The 23,877-nt window shown below is 35.6% G+C and overlaps 1 protein-coding gene across 1 annotated transcript in view; it reads right to left on the bottom strand.

Annotated features, from left to right (window-relative positions):
* The window catches only part of LOC150097146 (tether containing UBX domain for GLUT4), a 357,344-nt gene extending 340,043 nt beyond the window's left edge, over positions 1-17,301 (bottom strand). Inside the window, exon 1 of the mRNA XM_090407282.1 lies at positions 17,157-17,301. Coding sequence (XP_090263408.1) covers positions 17,157-17,264 — 108 coding nt within the window. The 5' untranslated portion in view covers positions 17,265-17,301. The remainder of the gene's footprint in view (positions 1-17,156) is intronic.
* Positions 17,302-23,877: the final 6,576 nt, after the last annotated feature.

Consider the following 23,877-nt stretch of genomic DNA (forward strand, 5'->3'; position numbering starts at 1 on the left):
CAGTATAAGTGGTTAGAAGTTAAAAATGGTAAATTAGGATGTCGTGTTTGCTCAAAATATAAAAACTTAAGTGTTGAAAGAGAAAAAAGTTGTTTTATCATCAAAGGAATGGGTAGAAATCAAAATGGAAACACCACAGACTCAAGAACTGCATGTTTGCGTAAAAAGTTATCCAAACATAATGAATTATTTGCTCATAATAAAATCGTAAAAATAAATGAAGAATGTAGCAAATCTATATTACCAAATTTAATTGACGAACTAAATGAAAAAGAAATTTTGATAACTTCAAGAATGCTTAATTCTGTTTATAGTTTGGTGAAGAGAAACCGACCAATGTCTGATTTGTCAGATTTAATCGAGCTCCAAATTAAAAATCATATTGATCTAGGATTATCACTGAATTCTAGATTCTCATGAATTAGAATAGTTGAACATATTTCTAAACAAATAAAATTAGAAATATTCTCCAAAATACTAGAAAAAAAAAATGCAAAATTTCTATAATAGCAGATGAATCGATAATGTTGTCAATTTGTCTGCTATTATAGAAAAAAAAGTGTTTTTGTTATTCACATACAAGTTGAGCTCACTGAACCATGTATGATTTTTGTAGATCTTGCAGAACTAGAAAATACCACCGCGGAATGTATACATGCTACTTTAAATTCATATGGATTTTCTGATAACAATTTAAAAAATCATCTCATTGCATTTTGTTCTGATGGAGCTGGTGTAATGCCAGGAAACAAATCGGATGTTGTAATCAAACTTCTATAAAAATTTCCCAACATTGTGATTTGGCATTGCATAGCTCATCGTTTACAATTAGCATTAGACGATTCGATAAAAAACATTAAGGAAATAAATCATTTTGAAATATTTATGGATAAATTAGATGCTTTTCATCATCAATCACCAAAACATCAACAAGAATTAAATACGATTGCAAAAGACCTTGGTATCGAAATTTTAAAGATTGGCAGTGTGTTTAGACCACGATGGGCAGCTTGCAGTTTACAAATGGCTCTTGCTGTGTGGAGAAATTACTCAGCTTTCTGCAAGCATTTTGCATCGAACGATAAATATAAGTGCTTTTTAAACCGACTTCTCAATTTGAATTTTTAAAAGATCTAGCATTAATGATTGATATCCTACAGGAATTATCACATCTGTCAGAAGCTCTACAAAGTCACAATATAAGTATTATAAGGGCTAACTCCTTAATCATGCGAACAATTAATGCAATTAATGATTTTAAAAATTCTGTAGGTTCTTGTGAATCTAAAATTGATACCATGTTAAAATCAAAACAATTTGAAGGAACAGCAATTGAAAGCAAAATCAGATTTCACAAACTACTGCGAGAAACATTACTAAACTCTCTTATAATGTCTTTAAAGGATAGATTAATCCAGCAAAGAAATTTTAAACATAAAAATGAAAATTATGAGGACTTGGAAGATGAAGAACTCAAAAACATTTTAAATGTATGTTATCCTGAAACATGGAGTATGGAAGAAGTTACGTGTCCATGGTTAGAAGGAAAAAAAAGATAAGATCTTTAAATTTTATTTTGAAATATGAAATTAAAATTAATGATTTTAGTGATTTAATGGAAATGGCTTTGACTGGAAAGTTACAAAACGAAATTCCCAGCATGGCGAAAAAAGCCAAAGCTTTTATGGCAACAATTGCAGTTTGCAGCGCTGAAGCCGAACGAGCTTTTAGTGTGATGAATAACATCTTAACGACGAAGAGATCTTCTCTCACTATAACATATTTCGAATTTAATGACAATATGTATAAATGGCAAACCCTTGAATGAATTTAATCCGAATTCCTATGTCAAATCTTTTCTAGAAAATCATCGCTCAGCTATAGATCCTCGTAGAAGAACACAAGACGTGAAAGAGGAAATAAGGTGTGGCAGCTTTTGCCATAAGTATTTCCTTAAAGTAATTGTTTGTAAATGTTAACCTGTAAAGGAGAGAGCTTTTTCTGAGTAAATGTGCACCAGACAGCGAGTTTTTTTTTTCATGTAAAATCGTCTCATAGTTTCAAAAGTGATTTTATTAAATAAAATATTACAGTTACTGTTACTACAGTTTTACAAATAAGAATTTACTTTTGGTAGTCTCATATAAATAAATAGGACTATAAAATAATGTCCCTTGATTAGTACCGTTGATTATCACTTGAAGTATAAAAACAAAAGAGAAATGTAACGTATTTCAATATTATTATGTTTAGATAATATTTATGTATTATTTCTATATTGTTTGTCATAAAAACTTCTATCGCAAACAAAACAAATGTATTTTGTTTATAAACATTCATTAGCGTTCACAAACATCCTACCGTGGGAATGGATGTTTGTGATTGTCTCTGGAAATATTAGTGATGGCGGTCAGCGAAAGATGGCGATGGTATAGTTTTTTTTTTTTTTTTTTTTTTGCTCGACGATGCAAGCCCTTTGTTAAAATTTCCATAGCTCACCGCTGGCCATATGGAATGTTTGGGGTCTACAGATGGGTACTCTTGAGATCGTCTATAAAGAGATGGATAGGTATAAAAAATTGACATCCTCGGAATTACAGAGACCAGATGGAATGGAGAAGGTTACTTCAAAAGACAGGATGGTAAGCTAGTTATTTACTCATGTGGTGACTCAAAACATCATGGGGTAGCTGTGATACTGAATACAGCTCAAGCAAGAAGCCTTTTTGGTTATAACCCCATTAATGACAGGATATTTCTACTTAAGGCTCAGCCTACCAATGTATCAATTGTAGTAGTTTATGCATATCTCCACATGCATAGGCCTGAAGAAGAGAGTGAAGAATTCTATGAAAACTTACAAACTGTTTTGAACTGCCTACCAAGGAGAGAGATACTTTACATCTTAGGGGACTTAAATGCAAAAGTAGGAAAGAGTATGAAAGTCAGGCCGGAGTGTTGCATGTTTGGTCTGGGTGAATGTAACACCCATGGTGAAAGACTGTTGGAATTTGCCCGTGCTAACAGATTAGTTATTACCAATACCTGCTTCCAGAAACATCCACAATGGACCTATACTTGGACGTCTAACATTGATAGGTCAAGGCACGAGATTGATTACATCCTGCTCTCCAGCGGTGGAAGACGAGCATCTTTGATGTGCATACTTGTCCTGGAGCAGATTGCGGTACAGAAAGAGCCAAAGTAAGACTAAGACTCCGAAAACTTCCAGGTCAGGCACATTCCACTAGAATGGATGTTAGAATAATTCCTAGTGGATTCACAGAAGAAACATCAACTTAGCTGGATAATTTTTTGGAGACCAATGAGGAGAACTCACCAGAAATGTTTTGGGAAGGAGTCAAGGTAATAATACAGGATACAGCAAAGAAGTATCTCAGCCCAATAAGAAGACCAAGAGACCCATGGATATCAGATTCAACATTGGAACTAATCAAAAAAAAGCAGCTGGAAAAATAAAGAGACATAGGGACTAAAGAATAGAAGAGATTACATAGAGAAGTCAGAAGAGCCATCAAGTAGGGCAAGGAAAAGTTCTATACTAATAAATGTAAAGAGATAGAGTTCCAGATGAGGAAGCACAATTATAAAAGGATGTTTTATTTAGTTTGTGACTTAAAACACAAGTTTAGCCTAAATTGACTGTCATCAAAGGTAGGAATGGAGCATTACTAACAGAAGAGTTGGAAATCAAAAACAGGTGGAAAAAATACTGTGAGGAACTGTACAGCAGAGTGGATAAAGAAAATGTGGAGCTCTCTCACCAGGAAAATTTTGATTTGGAACCTCCTTCACTTAGACATGAAGTTGAAAGAGCAGCTTAACAGCAATAAGGCCCCAGGTGCACATGAAATCCCAGCAGAGTTAATTAAAGCCACAGGGGATGGAAGGATAAGAGTGTTTCATAGATTGATTACAAGGATATGGGAGACAGGATCATGGCCTAGAGACTGGAAGAAGTTGGCTTTCATACCGCTATATAAGAAACGTGATATGAAGGCATGCAAGAACTATAACACTATTAATTTAATATCTCATGCAAGCAAAATTTTATTGAAGATTGTGCTAAACAGGATTGAGGCCAAAGTTGAAGCAGAGATGCCTGAGGAACAAGCAGGTTTTAGGAAAGGTAAAGGCACCAGAGATCAGATCCTTTGCCTTAGATAGATTATAGAAAAATATAAAGAATTCAGACTCCCCTGGTAATGTGTTTCTTAGACTACTCTAAAGCTTTTGGCTGTGTTGAGCATGTGAAACTGTGGGAAGTAATGAAAAGAATGGGTTTTCCTCAAAACACTATCAGGTTGAGGAAAACCTGATACAGGGAGCAAGAAGCCACGGTAAGAACAGGTGTTGGATTGACTGACTGGCTTCAAGTTGGAAAAGGAGTTAGGCAAGGATGTTTACTTTTTTCTCACTTGTTTAGTATATATGTGGAGGACATCATGAGTGTAGCATTGGATGAGCTCAGGACAGGAATTAGGATAGGAGGAAGATTGATCAGTAATCTGAGATATGCTAATAATACAGTACTCCCTTGTAATAACATGGAAGAACTAGGACTAATTCTTGACAAAGTTAACAAGATCAATAATAACAGAGGACTTCAACTCAATCCTAGCAAGACAAATATTATGTTTCTCAAAGGAAATACAAACAGAGAAGCTCTTGAGAAACAAGTGTACCTTAATTGAGAAAGAATTGAGGAAGTCAACAAGTTTGAATACCTGGGATCCATTATTAATGTGAAGAATTGGTGTTCAGAAGATGTCAGAGGGTTAGGAATGGCTAAAACAACAGTCAGAGGCCTGTCTAAAATCTGGAAGGATGGATCTATCTCCATGGGAACAAAGTTGAGGATTTTGGATGTAGTTGTTTTTCCAACAGGGACTTATGGATGGATATGAGACTTGGTAGCTAAAGAAGTCAGATAAGAAACGGATATCTGCTTTTGAGATGTGGTGTTACAAAAGGCTGTTGAGGATATCATATACTAAAAGGCATACAAATGAATGGGTGATTAGAAAAGATCAGTAGAACTTTAAGGCTTCCTTAACGATATTGAGAGAAGAAAGTTGAAATATTTTGAGCACATTGAAAGGATGGAAGGAGGACTTCTCAGAACAGTAATAAAAGGTAAAGATCCTGGAAAAAGAGGAAGGGACAGATGATCAATGAGATGAATGAATGGTGTGTGCGTGGAAAGACTCATCTTCAGAGAGTTGAGGCCGCCAGATAAGCAAACAACAGGACTACATGGAAAGGCCTGGTGTGGCACATCACCGAGCAGCATCGGAGTGACCATACGGCATCTGTAGATGCCCAGTGAACATATAGCATAGTATGCCCCACTGACACCATATAACTATAGTGTACTGAATAGCTTCTCTCTTGACACCTTGTCATATGCCATTTCCAGATCTACAAAACTTAAATACAGATCTTTGTTATATTCCAATGATTTCTCAACTATTTGTCGTAAAATGAAGATCTGATCCTGACAGCCTCTATTTGGCCTGAATCCAGCTTGTTCTTCACCAAGCTTTTCTTCCACAATTCTTCTCAACCATTTCTCAAGTATACTTGCATAAATCTTACTAGGAATACTCAGTAGGGAAATACCTCTGTAATTCTCATATTCAGTTTTATTTCCTTTTTTATATATGGGTACTATGAGAGCTCTACTCCAATCATCCAGAATTCGTCCCTCTGTCCACACCTTCTGAACTATGCCATGCAGCCACTGTAAGACTTTTATACCTCCATACTTGAGCATTTCTAGTCGAATATCATCTACTCCTGCTGCCTTTCCACATTCCAGGCCTTTGATGGAGTTTTCTACTTCAAGTCTATGTGCAAAATGTAGGCAACAGAAGGAATTTAGTGACTTAGATATTACGATAACATCGTTACATCAGGGACGGGAAATCTTCGAGTGTCGAGTAGTGTGATAGTTGAGAATAACGAGCACCGAAATATGAATGAAAAAATAAAAGTGGGGAGGGTGGAAGGCTTGAACAATTGTGAAGTTTTCAGAACATCTAAGAGCTGCTCAACTTTCATTCACTTTAAAACTTTCTTACATGTTATTCTTTTCAATATGAAATTTAATTTTATCCTGCTCAACTAAATAGTGATCACTTCCAATTTCAAATACTCTGTACACTCTAGTGTCCTGCACCAGGGAGAAAACACTACCAACAATAAAACAGTCAATGAGACTTTTCTTATTCCTTGCCTCTCCTCTCCATGTGAATTTGTGCACATTTTTATGTTGGAACATGGTGTTAGTAATAACCAGTCCATGTCCTGAGCAGAAATCCAACAAGTATTTGCCATTATTATTAGCTTTGCTCTTTTCTCCAAATTTTCCCAAAATATTTTTGTATGTCTGACAATCATTTGGATGCTGACCTGTAGAGATAAAAGAGTTATCATTCTATTGTATAAGACCCTGATCAAATTATACTTAGACTATTGTTCTCAGATTTGGTCCCAGGATTTGAAGGGGATAAATTAACTGTGGAAAGAGTACAAAGGCAGATAACAAAGATGGTTTCAGGACTGTATTATGAGGATCAGCTGAGGGAATGTGGATTGCAGAGTTTGGTGGATAGAAGAAGGAGAAGTGATATGATTGAGACTTTTAGACTGTTGAGAGGTGGTTACAAGGTTGACACTGGGGAGTTCTTTCGCTTGGTTGAACAGCGGGAAGGAGTGATGACAAGGGGCCATCCCTGGAAGTTACAAAAGGAAACTGTGAGCAAGAGGGTGAGGAGTGGTTTCTTTGCATGGAGGGTGGTTGAACTATGGAATGCATTGCCTGATAGAGTGGTGAGAGTGAGAATGGTCAATGAGTTTAAGGAGTGGTATGATAGACTTCGTGTTTCCTAGGAGAAACCTCCCACGATGAGTCTTATGACTTCATGGAGGCCTAAATAATAATAATAATAATTTCCTGCTCTGCTATTTAGATCCTCAGCAAGGACCAATTTTTCCTTTTTCATTGTGTCTCAAGAAATTTCTCCACGTCTACCTTAGTAGAACCTTCTGTGGGACTATAGACACAAATAAGTCTCCTAAAATTATAAGAAATGAATGCAGGAAGGTAAAAGACAAGTGGCGAAATGAAAAATTTAAAGAAATAAGAGGAATTGGACAACAAACAAATAAAGAAATGCATAAGTCAATTCATGCTCTGACAAATAAAAAGGGAAAAAAAACCCATAATCTTTGTATAAAAAGATCAAAATGGAAAAATGCTATTGGAGACACAAGATATCTTAAAAAGATTTAAAGAATATGGGAAAAAAACTGTTTGACTCGGATCGCACAGATGCACCAGATATACAAAATATGGATGGTGAACCAATTACATATTATTATTATTATTATTATTACTTAACACCCCCCAGGGAGTCGAAAAGCTCATCGAGAGAGGGCACCTACTCTACAACTCTCCATCTCCACCACAACTACCTTCATCATCTATACCAATGCCATCTACCGCCACCACTAGTATTTTCACAGACAATAACAAATATTCATGCCCACAGCAGATTTTGCAGAGCGGATACGCTAACCACTCGACCAACCAGGCTGGAAAAGAAATAGAATATGCTCTAATTCAAATGAAAACAAGTAAAACACCAGGTCCTCATCAGATCCCTATTGAATTGTTAAAGAAATTAAATGAAAACACAATTAATGACCTAAAGGTTATTTTTTGATAACATCCATGATACATCCCTGATGTTCTAAGGAAATCCATCTTTGTCACTATTCCCCAATTCCAAGAACTTTTGAATGTTCAGAATGTAGACTAATAAGTTTAACAAGCCATGCTACAAAATTACTACTGAGAATAATCCTATAAAGAATAAAAGGCACTTTTGTCAATAGAAATAGAAGACACTCAATCAGGTTTTCAAAAAGACAAAGGTACAACAGAAGGAATTTTCAATTTGAAAACATTATGTGAAAGAAGCCTCAATAACCAGAAAAGCATATATCTTTGTTTTATTGATTAAATCAAAGCATTTGATTCAATACATTACAAAAAATTAATACGTATCCTGCAGAATAATGGGTTAAAAGATCTACGTATAATTACAAATATAAACTGGAATAATGGCCTCAATAAGATAGAAAAATGCATATTCTGACAACTTTGAAATCATAAAAGGAGTAAGACAAGGATGTCTTATCACCCTTACTGTATAACATATATATATAGGGAGCAAGTTTTTAAAGATATTTCAGAATTGAAGGGTGTAAAAGTAAGGGGTAGGAAATTTAACTACTTCAAGTATGTAGATGACACAGTCCTTACAGCTGAATCTGAAGATGATCTTCAAAAGTTAGTCACAGAAATTTACAACAGAAGCTTGGACATGGGATTAATTATTAACCTAAAGAAAACAAAGTGAATGATTATTTCAAAAGAACCAATACATAAGAAATTAAACATAACTGTTAACAAAAAGAAAATTGAACAGGTTTTCAGTCTTTTATATATTTGGGACAAATGTTTACAGATGGAGGAAATTTCCTTAAAGAAATAAAAAGAAGAATAGAGATAGCAAGAAAAGCCTTCATTGATATGAAAACTGTTCTAATATCCAAGGACATTAACATAGAAACAAGAAAAAGATTAATAAAATGCTAATCTGGTCAAGTCTTCTCTACAACAGTGAAACATGGACTCTAAAAAAGAAGCAGAGAAAAAATTAGAAGCTTTCAAAATGTAGACTATCAGAAGAATGTTGAAAATATTATGGACAGAGAAAATGAAAAATGAAGATGTCTTAAAGAAAGCAAAAATGAAAAGAACATTAGTGAAAATAATTAAAGAATGAAAAATTAAATATTTTGGACATCTAACTAGACAAGAAGGAATTCAGAAATTAATATTAGAAGGGAAACTAGATGGAAAAAGGGAGAGACTTAAACCCAGGAGAATGTGGTTTGAAGACATTAAGGATTGGACTGGCTTGTATTACCATAAATGTTCCAGAGCAGCAAAAGAAAGAAAAAAGTTCCATGACATGGTTGCCAACCTCCTTCTAGGGAATGACACTTGAAGAAGTCCAGTTTCCCATTATGATATTTGCCCACATCACTCTACTTGAGGCTGCCTGCCATTCAAGAAGATTAGCCTCGTATTTAGTGTTGAGTACTATGGCTACCCCTTCTTTTCCTTGATTGTCATTGCCTGAATATAACATTTTGTATTTATTGCTCAGAAAGATCTCACCAGTATTTGTCTTTTTTGTTTCAGTCATCTCTATTATGTCGATCTGGTACTTATTTAATTCCTCAGCTAGCACCATTTCTTTGTCATTCAGACTTCTTATGTTGATGGTACCGATCTTGAACTCTGGTGATGTTGAGTTGGGATGTGTTTTAAGATTTGTTCCAGTAGCTGACTTTTTGCTGTTTGCCCTAGTTCCCTGGCAAAAACAACAGAGGGGCCTTATTTAACCGGGCGACGCCCCAGCCAGCATGAAATTCTGTCATGTTGTACCATCATTTTGTATTTTCGGTTTAAGCCAATAAGAATACAATTTGGTTGGCTAAGTCTCAAACTGCCAGCCCATCCTTGTTCATTCAGTATCCAGGTAGATACCTAACAGAGTGCACCATGAGAAGGTGAGGATTGGACATTAGGTAAGAAGCCCTGGTCAGTTCTCCACATTCCTTTAAAGGTTATGTGGAGGTCTCCTCTCTGTTATACAGCTTTGACCCTTAGGCACCCCAAAGACCAAAGTATAAGATCTGACAATATTGGAGTCATAACAGATAGATTAGTTTGGAGAAAAACTGTTGATAGGAAGTTAGTAACAATATCTTTTCATATGGTACTTTAACTTATCCTGCTTCATTCCTGTTGAGGGTACAAATCAGAAATTTGACTGTGATGATAATAAAAAGTTGATTCAATATACGTAAATTGCTGAACTATGTAAAGATGTTGACCACTGGCTTACTCCATTAGTCTACAAACTGCACACTATTCCTCCTGTACAATCGCTTCATTGACAATTGCAGCCCTTTTAAATCCAGTCCTATCATACTGAGGCAACAGACTCTCAATATTTAAGTTTTAATTCTTTTTTGCTTCTATCAGTAACTCTTTCATAACTTCTTTCATTGCATATTTCTCACCTTTCAAATCTTTTTTGCCTGCCAAAATAATAAATTCTTTCACCTCTCCCATCTGCAAACAGCTTCACTTACTTTCATCACATTGTCATTAAGTACACCTCTCATAATCAAATCTCTATAATATACCTTCTTGTTACTCTCGGTTTCTTCCTCTTTTGTACTTTTCCCATTCACTTTCTTTCATTCTTGTTTCTGCCATGCACCATTTCTCAACACGCAAGCTCATGTTTCGTACTGCAAAGGACTCCACAAAGTGTGCTATTTCTCTTCTCACTGTCGCCTCATCATCCACATTACCTCTCAGCCATTTATTTCATACTCTCACTCATATTTCATCCACTCAAATATCATTCACTCCATTAGTCATTTCCTTATCCTGTCTTACATTGTTAATATTGGTTACTTCATTCTCCAGCTTTCAACCCAAAAGTAGGAAAATGAAATAAACATAACTAGCATGATTCCATAATCTGAATGACTCTTAATTTACAGATCTACAACATACCAAGTAGTCGCCATTAACACCACAACTGGCCATGATGTCTATAGACATTCAGAGAAATACGGATACAATTCTGTAACACCTATTGAATAATATGGATAAGAAGTGCAATTTGGTCTCACTATTTCATCCACCATGGCTGGTAGAGAGGTTAAAAGACAAAGTACAGCAAATATAGCTAGACCTTGAAATATCATGCTACAATGATAACTTTTTTTTTTTTTTTTTTTGATCAAGGCATTTCAAAATGCTTTTGCAAAAAAAACTAGAGCATAAAGATATGAAACTTATAACCACTTAAGGAAAACTTAGAAAAACTTTTAATATACAAGAAGAACTCAATCAACTGAGTATTTTATTTACTTTTTTTTCTGTGCAACTGAAGTTACTTCTGTAATAAGTAGAAGTGAAAATGAAGATGTTCTTATCTTGTTCAATTGTTCTCTTTCTATATAGGCTATTCTTACAACTTCTTTTCACTAAAACAAACCTTTGACAGATTTCAGCTGCACCAAAGCAGTTCAACATGACAGAAAAATTTATAACATAGCACCGTCATTGGTATAATGTTCTGTAACAGTAAGTTTATAGAGACAGAAGGCAAGACATTTTCTCAGAATATCTATGCTGTTGACTACAGCAGATGCAGTTCATAGACAGTTCAACATAATCTCCTCAAACCATACAGAAGACTGTTGAACACCATCATCAACTGTTTCACTTGTACTGGCCAGAATTTCTTTTTACAGATACAGCAAATATCTTGAAATATAATGTTCTGTAACAGTAAGTTTATAGAGACAGAAGGCAAGACATTTTCTCAGAATGTCTATGCTGTTGACTACAGCAGATGCAGTTCATAGACAGTTCAACATAATTTCCTCAAACCATACAGAAGACTGTTGAACACCATCATCAACTGTTTCACTTGTACTGGTCAGAATTTCTTTTTACAGATACAGCAAATATCTTGAAATTGTCTATATTGTCATGAAGTGAATTCATATATAAATTTTTTGTGGAGTGAAATTTGAAATGAATGAAGACTTTATTTTTATTATTATTATTATTACATGGCATCTCCAGGGAGTCCAAGGACACACTGAGAGAGGGCTCCTACTCTACAGCTCTGTGTCCACCACTCGATCCACCAACTACAACAAACCGCAACTACACCAGCACCATCTACCACTGTATTTATTATATTTATTACATATGATTGTCTGCATTTTCACAGACAATCACAAACATCCATGCTCATGGTGGGATTCGAATCTGCAGCCTTTTGGCTGAAGAGCGGATACGCTAAGCTAACCACTCGGCCAACCAGGCCAGCCATATTATTTTTTATTTTTTTTTTAATGAGTCATTCCTCCTATATGCCACAAAACGTTTTTGGAAGTGTTTCTTCTAATGTTTTAAGTTTCATTTCTGTAACATATCCTTTTTTGAAGCCATTTCGGGCCTCCACTAGGTGGTATGGCAGTCTTTCATCAAGCAATGAAATTTATCTTTCACTTAAGATACTCATAAATATCCAAGCCTGCAGTGGGATTCAAACCAGTAACCCATTGATTGGAGAGCACAGTCATTATCTACTTGGCTGAGTGGATATTCACCTCTTTTTCATGGTATTACAACACAAAAAATAAATCCCACTCTGTAGTGCAATTGGAAGAACGATGGAACAATGCACCCTTCAAATGGAAAAGAACCAAGTTTGATTTTCATCATGATGAGAAGAATCTTTATATGGTCTTTTTCAATTGAAGGCAAGTTAGCCAATCTCATACAGAGGTAGCAGATTTTTTCTCCAGGAAACTTGAATTTTTCATCCTGCATACAGGGAAATCAGCCGTGAGACCCCATGCAATTTGCAGACAAAAAATACTGTTGGTGGTATTTGTGGTGGGCAGTAGATGATTATTTGTGTTGATGATAGTAGTGTGGTTGTGTAGTTGGAGGATTAAGTAGGGGAGATGGTGACTTGTGTAGTGGTGTGTGAGGACACACCACTACACAATGAATCCTTAGACTTCTTGGAGGTGTCACATGATAATAATAATAAATTATTAACTAGCTCATATTTCACTGGATTTCAAACTAGCATCTTTAGAGCATAACTATGCAATAATGAGTACATGAAACTATTTAAATCATAATGAACAAAACACCTAAAGAACTAATTTGGCTCCTGCTAATGCTGTATTGAAGAGGTTTTTACAGCTGCTGGTTTAATGATTAAGATGAGTGTCTCCCAGAATTTTGGCAGATTAATGCAGCCATACTTGAGGTTAGGAGAGTACTTCATAGCCACACTAAAAATAGCCTCTCCAACTTGTAACGACTTCTATATAGTACTTTTTTTTTCTCCTCATCTAATTGTGGGTGAATACTTAGGTCATACTGTATATGTCCTAAATACTTAGGACATACTATATGTCCTAAGCATAGACTGCCAGTTCTGACTTTCCATAATAACGGTAGTGAATGTATTTCTTGTGTTCTGTGAGGTAGATTATCAGATTTGCTTGCCTGTCCACATTAGGCCATGTTACTATCACAGGATACTTCAGGATGTGATAGAGGATGGAGTTTGTCCTTAGGCAAGTAGATTAGGATTGCTAATTTGAAGTGTGGTTTGAACATGATGTGAAGGTTACATTTTTTAGTACTTCAGCTATCTTTTCTGATTTTTTTTTATTTGGATTTTTGGGATAGGAATAGTGGATCTTTGATCTTGCATGTCTGAGGTGAGAGGAGGGAAGCGTGTGGTATTTTATCTATTTTGTAGGAGCTGTAACCATTGGCCAAGAAAGTAACAAAGATAATTGAGTTCTGTGGCAAGAGTTACATCACTAGAAAAAAAAAACTTTAGCTTGTTTTAACGTTTTGAGGATTCTGTACTGTTGAGCTGAATGATGTGACTGTTTATGTATGTCTTCTATGTGAGTTTGCTTTCTATAAATAGAAAACATAGTGAATAATCTGTCATAGGGTCAAGAAAGGGCAAAACAGTTATATGATTATGATTCCTTTTCAGACAGAGTAATTTATAGAGGCCATTGACTGTTTAGGTGTTGTCTTGCCCATGAGGCCAAATGGCAAATACATCATCTACATAGTGCAACCAGATTAAAAGTCTGAAAGTAGCTGTATTAAGTGCTTTGTTCTCGAAATGATCCATGTAAAAATCAACCAAAGGAAGGGGGGGGAGCACATTTCAGCACCATTTGTTTGTAGACTTTTCCTTGCCAAGTAACCCACATGCAAGTAAATTTTGAATAACTCAAAAAGAATGGGAAAGGATTAATTCTATTAAAACAAAAATGTCTGTCAGTAGTACATCAGTAAATAAGGATGTGATTTTTTACTATAAATTTGAAATGAACCTAATTTTTATACATATGTATATAAAAGTAGAAGAGTTACCTATGAGAGGAGGGAATGATTTAGCTAACTGCTAGGCAGGTTTGCAAGTGGGATTATCTACACCACCAACTACAGGATATAGGGAGTATTCAATTTATGAAATTTAGGGGCCCCATAAATACAGTGTGGTTTAATATGCATGATGTTTAATTTGTTAATGATTTCTTTGGGCCAAGAAGTAACTCTTTTTTTTCAATAATTTGTGGCCTTTTTTTCTTCTATAATTTAATAAGTAGAAGTGTCATCTATAAGATCCTGTATTTTTTGTTGTATTCCTTTTGATTTATACATGCATTGCCCTTATCAGCTTTATTAACTGCTGATCTTCAAATGTTTGAAAAGTTAAGTAGAGGAGTACTGTTGATGTTAATTTCCTACAGGAAGATCTGAACAGACTTTTAACTTGGACAAATAAGTGAAATGTAGTTTTAATATTAATAAATACAAGGAGCTGCAATTTAGAGTGTAAAGATATAAGGCTACATAATGTATTGGTGTAGCTGTGCTTCAGGATCATGGAACAATCGCTGACAGCAGACTACAGTTCCAATGATACACTGCAAGTGTTGCAAAGACTGTGCATTGTATTGCTTCTATGATAAGAAGTACATTGACAAGTAGAGATAAGGAGATGGTGCCACTGCATAAGGTATTGGTCAACCTACACATTGACTACTGTCCTCATATTTGGCCTCTAGTTTTCATTGTTATGAGGAAACACTAAAAAAAATCAGAGACAAATGACAAAAGTAATATCATGACTCTGGAATGTTGGGGGAATGCAGACTACAGAGTTTGGTGGATAAGAGAAAAAAGAGGTAAAATGGTAAAATGAAAAGAGACCGTGTTAGTGAAGGAATTTTGCTAAATTAATATGGAAGGGATTATAAAATGAGGTGGGAAGAACAAGAAGCCATTCCTGGAAACTGTGTAAAAATGTGATGAAGATGTGTGTGTGCGAAGAGTAGATTTTTTATATGGAAAGTTGCAGGTGAGGAATGTATTCCAGAACGTGCTTTGTAAATGCAAGGAGTGCAAATAATTTCAGGGTTCGATATAACAGACATGTTACTAGTTAAGAGGATCTTACCCTATGAGTCTGCTGATTCTCTGAAGATTACTGTAATAACAATAATATACAAATTCACATGCATATTACATTTTACAATGCTCATTACTATAGTATGTTAAAAATGTTTTAAAAAAGTTTAAAAAGGAATCTAATTTCGTTTCTAATTGACAAGTACTGGCACGTAGTATTTAATAGAGATTTTTCACTTACACTCAAACCCCCCCCCCGCCACTGGTATCTGTGTATTTGTCAAACAGCTTCCTTCCTAAAAGTTCTAGTTTCCCTGATTTTGCACATTCAATTTTACTTCATTCACCAACACTTTTTCCAGACTTTGACACACCAAATCCACTCAAATGCAAACCATCCACCTCGTATAAGTCCTTTCATCCATCAAACTCAATCCACATATCAACAAACACTGCATCATTCCTCATTCATAACCTATACATTGACTCATTCTATCATGGCCCTCGTTCTCAACTCTATCATACCGTGGTAACAGACTCACTATCTTAACTCTTTCACTCTTTTCTTTCAGTAACTCTTTCCTCCTCAAACTACACACACCACTCTTTTTTTTTTTTAACTTTTTTTTTTTTTTTTGAAATTGGTTAGCAACTAGTCTTCACATGTTTTCTAATGCTTGACATTATACATATGAAGCCTAAATGTGGTGTTTATCGGAGCCTGCAAAGCTAGTTAATATAAAGACTGAATTGGTAGCACTGATAGCCTCAGCTTATCCAAAGATTATTGGAATCAATGAAACATGGTTGACAGTTGAACGTTCTGAATAATTGAAAAAGCACTAATAAAAATTCTTTGTGTCCTAGACAGGATTCTAACTTAGATCCTTCTAATAGCAGTAAAAGGCTATAGCTTATGTTGGTACAATGGGAAGGGTAAATGGGAATGGTGGAGTGTTACTAATGAGAAGTGATGAGTTGTATCCTCTCAGAATAGGGAATTTAGAAGGAAATAATACTGATGGTTTTAAGCGTGATGTGAGTGAAGGTGAGTAGGACTGGATGTTTAGTGGTATGTTGCTATAGGCTACGGAACACACAGATGACAAGTAAAAAATGTTTAATCTGGTATAGATGCTTGGACATTTAATTATTATCATTGCATTGTTTAATGAAAAAATGGATGTCTAAAGCTAATAATTAACTAACTGAATTTATTTAGCTAATTAGATTAATAAGCCAGTATTTCACCTTGTCCACCAGGCACAAAGAGACATATTGAGGATGTGCATGTTGGAAACTTACTATTAATAAGGTAAACACAGACTGTAAAAAGTGAGCTCCTACAGTCCTAACTGGTGCCCCTCTAGAAAATGCTTAGGCAGATAAATTTAATAAGTGATCAGTATGGGAGATTTTAATTATAGCAGTATAAATGGGCAGAGGAAACATAACAGTAATAAGGGAATGAAATTTCTGGAATTCTCGAGAGGCAGATGTCATAGCCAGTGTAGTAGAGGAAGCACGAGGATCATCAGATTTGGTTCCATTATTAGAAGTTCCAATTTTATCTGAGATGTCATCCTTACCTCTCATTGGAGAGAGTAACCATGTAGTCATCACTTGGAGGATGAAAAGACGTGCAGGAGTGTTAAAGAGAAAAGAAAGGTTGGTCGATTGGTAGAGCCTCTGCTACTGATGGCTCGCAAAAAGTTAAGCAAGTTTGAGCGCGGTTAGTAGTTGGAAGAGGTTTAATCGTTCGCTGCTGTTGGTACACTCTCTCTCGATGAGTCTTTGGACTCCCTGGAGGTGTCACATAATAATAATAATTTATGAACATAAACAAACTGTAAACTTTATCGATAGGCAAGTATCAGCAAGATGATTTAGCAATTTAACTTAATTTTATTTGCATATTTCAATTATGTATACTTATAGATACGCCTACACATAGGCTTTAAGCTGATGATTATTCATAAAGAGATGTATTTACCTGCAGCAAGCTCGAAGTTGCAGATACTTTAACAGTTTGTCGTCTGCCATTAGGGCATAAAACTACTACAGACATAGTTGCCATCTTAAAATCGTATTGCAGTGACATCTAATAACAACACACGCTTTTTTTTTTCATGTTTAATATATCATAATATTAAAAAAAAAAAAATCAGCTATTATATTGAAGTAAATTTTTCTTAAGAAGAAGAAGAAGACAAGCCTTATAAACTCAAGGGGGCTATACAAGCTCTGCCCAGATCAAGCTTTACAAGTACGACAGTTTAGTTTTATAAACATCCATCGTGGGATTCAAATCCACAACTTGCTAGTTGGAGAGAGGATATACTATCCACTTTCTTTGGCATATTTTGTATATAAATTTGGCCTCATTCATTATCGAAACTCACTGACAAACCCAAATCTCTCCACCAAAACAGAACGGCCACGCACAACCATCACCCACTGATTTTAGAAAGAGATCTTAATCTGTCAATCCTTCTAGCGCCAGGAAGTTTTCTCGTTCGCTAAGTAAATAAGCAGCAGACTACTCCTAGTGGATACGTTCTTTCAATACCTTTACGTTTGAGCAATACAGCCTTACTTCCAGGAGGGCCGTACTTATGCACAGGTGTACGAGGCTCTAGCTGGGGGTCAAAGAATTAGAACCATTTAAGTGCTCAAACAATGCAGAGGGACTCAGGGAGCACTCTAGCGCTTCGAACACCGCGAACCTAGGAAAAAGTGTAAGTACAACCTTCTTAGAGTTAGTTTGCAATCCCAGGAACCCAAAACACTTCGTATTCCGGAAGGCTAGCCCAGTCAGCTAAGGAACTCAGGCGGATTGTTAGTTGCCATCGTTAATGGTAGAACTAGGGAGGTTTGATTGCCTCCACTATAATTTTGGTTATTAATTAATGAAGCCATTCTTGGCCAATGTTTCTGCAGTAGTTCATCTTACCGGGGTTCAAGTGTTTCATCTCTAGCTTGACAATAAGAATGTGCCCTTCTGTCTGCCACTATCTAACATTAGCTGGTGTTCCAAAAACCGAAAAAAAGCAGAAAATCCTATTCCATTACTACATGTATTATTATTCTGGGTTATGCCTGCCATCATTTTCAAAATAAATATACTGACACACAAGACACGGTGTAGAGAATCAAGAGGACTGGTGAGATCGTTCAGGGTAACCACCTGATTAAAATCAAATCCAATTATGAACTTTTTAACAATAGCAACTAATATACACTACTGGAGCTGGTATAACTAAGAATGCTGCCACGTAATGACGTTTACATTCATAGCTAGAATTACCGAAGAAAGACTGTTCAAAGTTCGATTCTAGTCACTGAAAAAAAATATAGAATTTTTTTTTTTTTTATACACCTTCCTTCGATCAGATCCAGAATTATCCAATCTCTGGTATAGACAAGCGGGCTTTTTCTCCCGAAAATTCGGAATTTTCGTTCCGTAAACTCAAGAAAATCGACCATAGAACTCGTATTTGAAACAAATGATATACTGTGTAAGGGTTAGCGACCACGAAATAGCAATACTTGTTTTCCTTTCTAAACCGGGTGTCGTCTATAATTAGCGATTGTCTTGTGCCGAATATTTCTAATTGTCCCTTCAGTCTACATAAGTTATACAAGGCTAAAACTCCGCTCCCACGGTTCATGGACAATTCATCGCGGGTAAATTCAGCGCAGAAAAAATTCGCCGAAAATGTCTTTCGCTAGAAAATTGAAACGATATATGAAAAGTAAATGCAGTGCAAGATAAATTTAAAATTTAAAATGCAAGATAAATTTAAAATATAAAAGTCAATATCAACAGTCGCCTGACTACGAACGCGTGATGAAAGGGACTGGGAGGTTTGGAGCTTCCCCGGATAGCATTCAAAGGTAAATACAATTGATTATTTTGAATAGGGCCCAGAACTTATTCGTTTAGAATTAAACCACTGATATTTGTACATGTATATTTATCTGAACTAATTCAGAAGATGAGGTGTTTCAGTTGTTGAATACACGTGTATTTTGAAAATGACTCCATTTTCCTGCATAGGAGAGATATGGTCTATGTAGTTATCGTTTACAGAGCTTGTTTAAGATCACAGGTGCACTTAGAGATCACAAACGTGGTGAATAATCTCATGTAACCTGTGAATAATCTCATGTAGCCTGGTGATTGTTGGGGTTATCTTCTACTATATCTAAGGATTACTATCTAGAAACCAGAAAGGATTATTATTATTATTATTATTATTATTATTATTATTATTATTATTATTATTATCATGTGAACTCCAAAGAGTTCAAAGACTCATCGAGGAGGGCACCTAAACTCTGTCTCCAACCCTCCATCCACCAACTACTCATACAACGAACCACAACTACACCAACGCCATCTACTGCCCACCACCACCACCATTAGTATTTTCACAGACAATCATAAACATCCATGGCCACGGCAACATTCGAACCCTCAGTCTTTTGGTTGGAGAGCAGATACATTAACCACTCGGCCAACCAGGCTGGCGAGACTTATTTTTAGTAGGTAAAAGAACACCATAAACGATATTATATATAAAAAGATAACATGAAATCTATTTTTATTTACTTCTCGTTGTAACTTTTATTCATTTTAACGTGGTCAGGAAACCTGCTGTAGACCAAACATAGAAACTACTCAAGCCATTTCGCCATCCAATAAGCAGTGCTGTGGTCTCACATTCAACGACGAAATTCATCTCTCCTAAAAACAATTAGAAACATCCGTGCTCTTTGCGAGTTTCGAATCCACAGCCCATTGGTGGGAGAGGGTATGCTATCTAGTCAGTTGTCATCGACATGATATTTTTGATTATAGTTTATTTATATCACTTTCATCAAATATTGCCCTCCCAATTTAGCATCATTGGCAAACAACTGAATATCCCAACAAAACTTCCTATATATGATGAGTATAAAAATTACAGAGTACTAGTCCTAGTACTCGGTAATTTTTATTTGCAGAGTTAATTTTTATATGCCTTGATTCCACTAAACCACACACTTCCCTCTGATGAGAAAAAAAATCAACTAATGCCTTTTATTCCCATATAGGGAGTAGGTGAAGCCGTTTTAGCTCTATCTAACTTTTTTTGGAGGCTTAGGGGAAGTTCAATCTCCATAGATAGCTAGCCCAAGGTTACTAATTATAGATGACATGCGGTGAAGAAATGCGGCTGGCAAGTGCCGCCATCTCATGGTCTGTAATCTGAGCTCTATGTTTAAAGTCTAAAAATAGTGTGGTCTCTACGTTTTCAATTTTCTTGAGTTTTCGGGACGAAAAACATGGGTTTCTAGGAGAAAAAACCTTCTTGTCCATGCCAGAGATCGACAATCTCAGGAACCATTCAAATAAAGAATTAGTAAATGTTCCTCTAGTCGGCGACCAAGAATTGAACTTACTACCCTATGATATATGTCTGAAATGGTGAATATATCCAAACTTTTTTCTGTGCCTTTGTTTTGCGTCCGACTCCCAAGTTAGGCAATCCCTGGCAAAGGCAAACGTGATTTTTCTCCCATAAACTTCAGAAAATCGACTACAGAACCCACATTACTCTAAACGGTGTTAGGTCTCATAGTGTTAGGATTAGGAACCACAAAATGGCAGCACTTGTCAACCTTCTCTTTTCACCGGATGCATGTATAATTAGTGATGGTCTTGGGCGAGATATCTCTGATTGACTACCGATGGAGAATGAACTGCCCTGTTAGTATCAAAACCTTACATAGGGCTTAAGCCTTACTCTCTATATAGGGGAATAAAAGGCTTTAACTGATTTTTTATTTATATATAAATATTTATATATATGAGACTTTCTACTCTGAAACGACTTTAATGACGGATTCGTATTTTGTTCCTATGATCTTTATGTTTAGTGTCGATAGTATGTTCACCAAGTACAGGTTGTTTTGGCTCATGATATATGTTTAGGGTAAATAGCATATTCAGCAAATACAGTTTGTTTTGGCTCATGATATGTGTTTAGTGTAGATAGCATGCTCAGCAAGTACAGGCTGTTTTGGCTCATAATATTTAATGTGAGATGTTTAATGCTTCAAGACAAATAAAGGCAGATCTTCTGGTTTATCGAAAATAACATAAGCCCAAGAGAAAAGGATGTGGTACACACCTGGTAACATGCATGACTAAAGAATTCAAGCAGGAAATGCAGATAAAAAAGAATTTATGCATAATGCATAAAGTAAATAGTGTAAAACAATTTTGGCGAAATATCTCATTCCTAACTAGAATAGTTAGGAATGAGAAATTAGAATTTGGATAAAGATTTAACTGCACTCTAAGAATAAGACCAAGGATTCTTTTGATATATGACCATCAGCGGGAAGATGTAAGGTTAGAGACGAATGGCCCTTGCCATATGCAACATGTCATCAAATTACTAATGCTGTAGTAATTAGTAGAGTAATTTAATAAATACTTCATTACATATTTCATTTTCCTGGAACCAAAGTCTTTGCAAAGTCCAGCAGTATCACTGTAAACCCATTACCTTTATCCAACTCAGCTGTCACTGTATTATAAAACGTGAGCAAGTAAGGTACAAAAATCATGCTTCCCCATAAAGTATCCCGTTTCCATTTATCTATTCCTGTATTTTGCTCTTGACCAACTTCTCCAGTACTTTGAGAAAAAATCCTGATATGCTGATCGGTGGGTAATTTGCAACATCAGTCTAGGAGCCTCCTTTATGAAATGGAACTGTTTTCCCCTTATTCTGTCCCCTAGCAACTAATCAAGAGCTGAGACCTAGATTAAACAATATAGTCAAGAGCGCTGACAATTCCCTCGCCACTTCACGTAAAATTCGAGCTGGTATTCCATCCAATCCCACAGCTGTATTCACATTAAAGTTCTGTAATATGCTATGCACCTTTATTTCGTTTGCTCAATTCCCATAGAAGTCTTTGTCTCTTTCTCATTCCTGCAATATCACTATGGGGATGATATACTCTTGCAAAGTGTTTACTTAGTAATTCTACTATATCTACTTATTCAGTTAACTCCCTGTCATGAGCATTCATTAAAATCATTCTGCGATATACATTCTTTCTTTTTCTTGCTACTTATCAAAAGAACTGTTTGGGATTATCTTTAGTCTGTATTGCTAACTTCTATTCATCCTTTGCTTTTGCCTTTCTTACAACACTAGTTATCCTTCTGTCCTGCGCTTTGTGCCAACTGGTCACCTTTCCCCTAAAATTCGCTCAACCATTGTTTCTTTATTTTTGTAGATCCAGCTTAATGATGATATTAATCCATTAAACTTCCATTTATCTACTCTGCAATTAACTAGTTCTTCGAAACAACTGTCTTTTTATTCTAATATGTTTTCATTCTAATATTTCATTCATCATAATCTGTAATAGCTACAAGTCCATTAGGTCTAAGACTGACCGTCTATTTTTAGTATAAGGTGGTTAATCTTATGCTTAAATATGCATCATTGTATTTTCTCAGACAGACAACTGCTGACATCATGTAACCCTAAACCTTATCACTTGTATAATTGTTGTTAGGTGAGTTCTATATTAGATTCTTGTATATTTTCTTGTATATTTGTATACAAGAAATTGTATACAAATATAATTATTGCATAGATTCTTGTATATTTGTGGGTTTTTCACCCCACCCACAAACTCTTGGAGTTTGTGGAAGGGGGTGAAAAACCTACTACTCCTGGAGATCGATTAATTCCAGAACCTGTCATAAAAAGAAAACGTTCCTCCAGATGACAACAAGATTCAGATTGTAATGTTTTTTGGGGGAAGGGGGGAGGTGATTAGATAGACTGTAGAATGGATGCAAATGCCATTTCCATAACTCCAAACGATTTCTACTGTCCTTCACACACACAAACATCAAAAGCATGTGTAACTCTACTGTCTTGAACAGAAGTGCAGAGAACATCTTTTGCTCTGCTTTAGTGTTACTAGAATATCATTCACAAAGCCCAGTTGGCAAGATATCGTCATTCTTCATTCTACAATCTTTTTAGTACAATCTTTCTATAAATGAAAGATCTTCATAAACTGAATTGAAATCCTATCTATAGATTTCATGACTATAGTATTCTCCATTCCTGTTTTATTGCTAAAACCTTCCAACCTTCAAGATCTTTCATGACAATGCTTCAAAATTGAGTTACTTATCGTTCTACAGTGGGTGGTTGCAGAAAACTCTTTTCAAATGAAATGTAACTACTATTATTGCTTCAATCAATCAATCAGATAAAATCTTTTATTCCTTTATAGGGAGTAGGCAATAGGGAAGGCCCTTTAAATATATTTAGATTTTGGAGACAGAGTGGGCGGTATAGTCTCCACTGGTAGCCAATCAAGGATAGCTGGTCCAACTATTCACTAATAATCATTAGTGAATAGTTTGATAAAAGATTTTTTATCATTAGTGAATAGTTTGATAAAAGATGATTGATAAAAGATTTTATCAATCAGATAAAATCTTTTATTCCTTTATAGGGAGTAGGCAATAGGGAAGGCCCTTTAAATATATTTAGATTTTGGAGACAGAGTGGGCAGTATAGTCTCCACTGGTAGCCAATCAAGGATAGCTGGTCCAACTATTCACTAATAAGTGGTAACCAATGAATATGTGGACGAACAAGTGCTGCCGTCTCTTGGTACCT

The sequence above is a fragment of the Typopeltis vanoorti genome, chromosome 17, assembly GCF_054136105.1.
Source record: "Typopeltis vanoorti isolate ZY-2024b chromosome 17, IOZ_Tvanoo_1.0, whole genome shotgun sequence".
Lineage (NCBI taxonomy): Eukaryota > Metazoa > Arthropoda > Arachnida > Uropygi > Thelyphonidae > Typopeltis > Typopeltis vanoorti.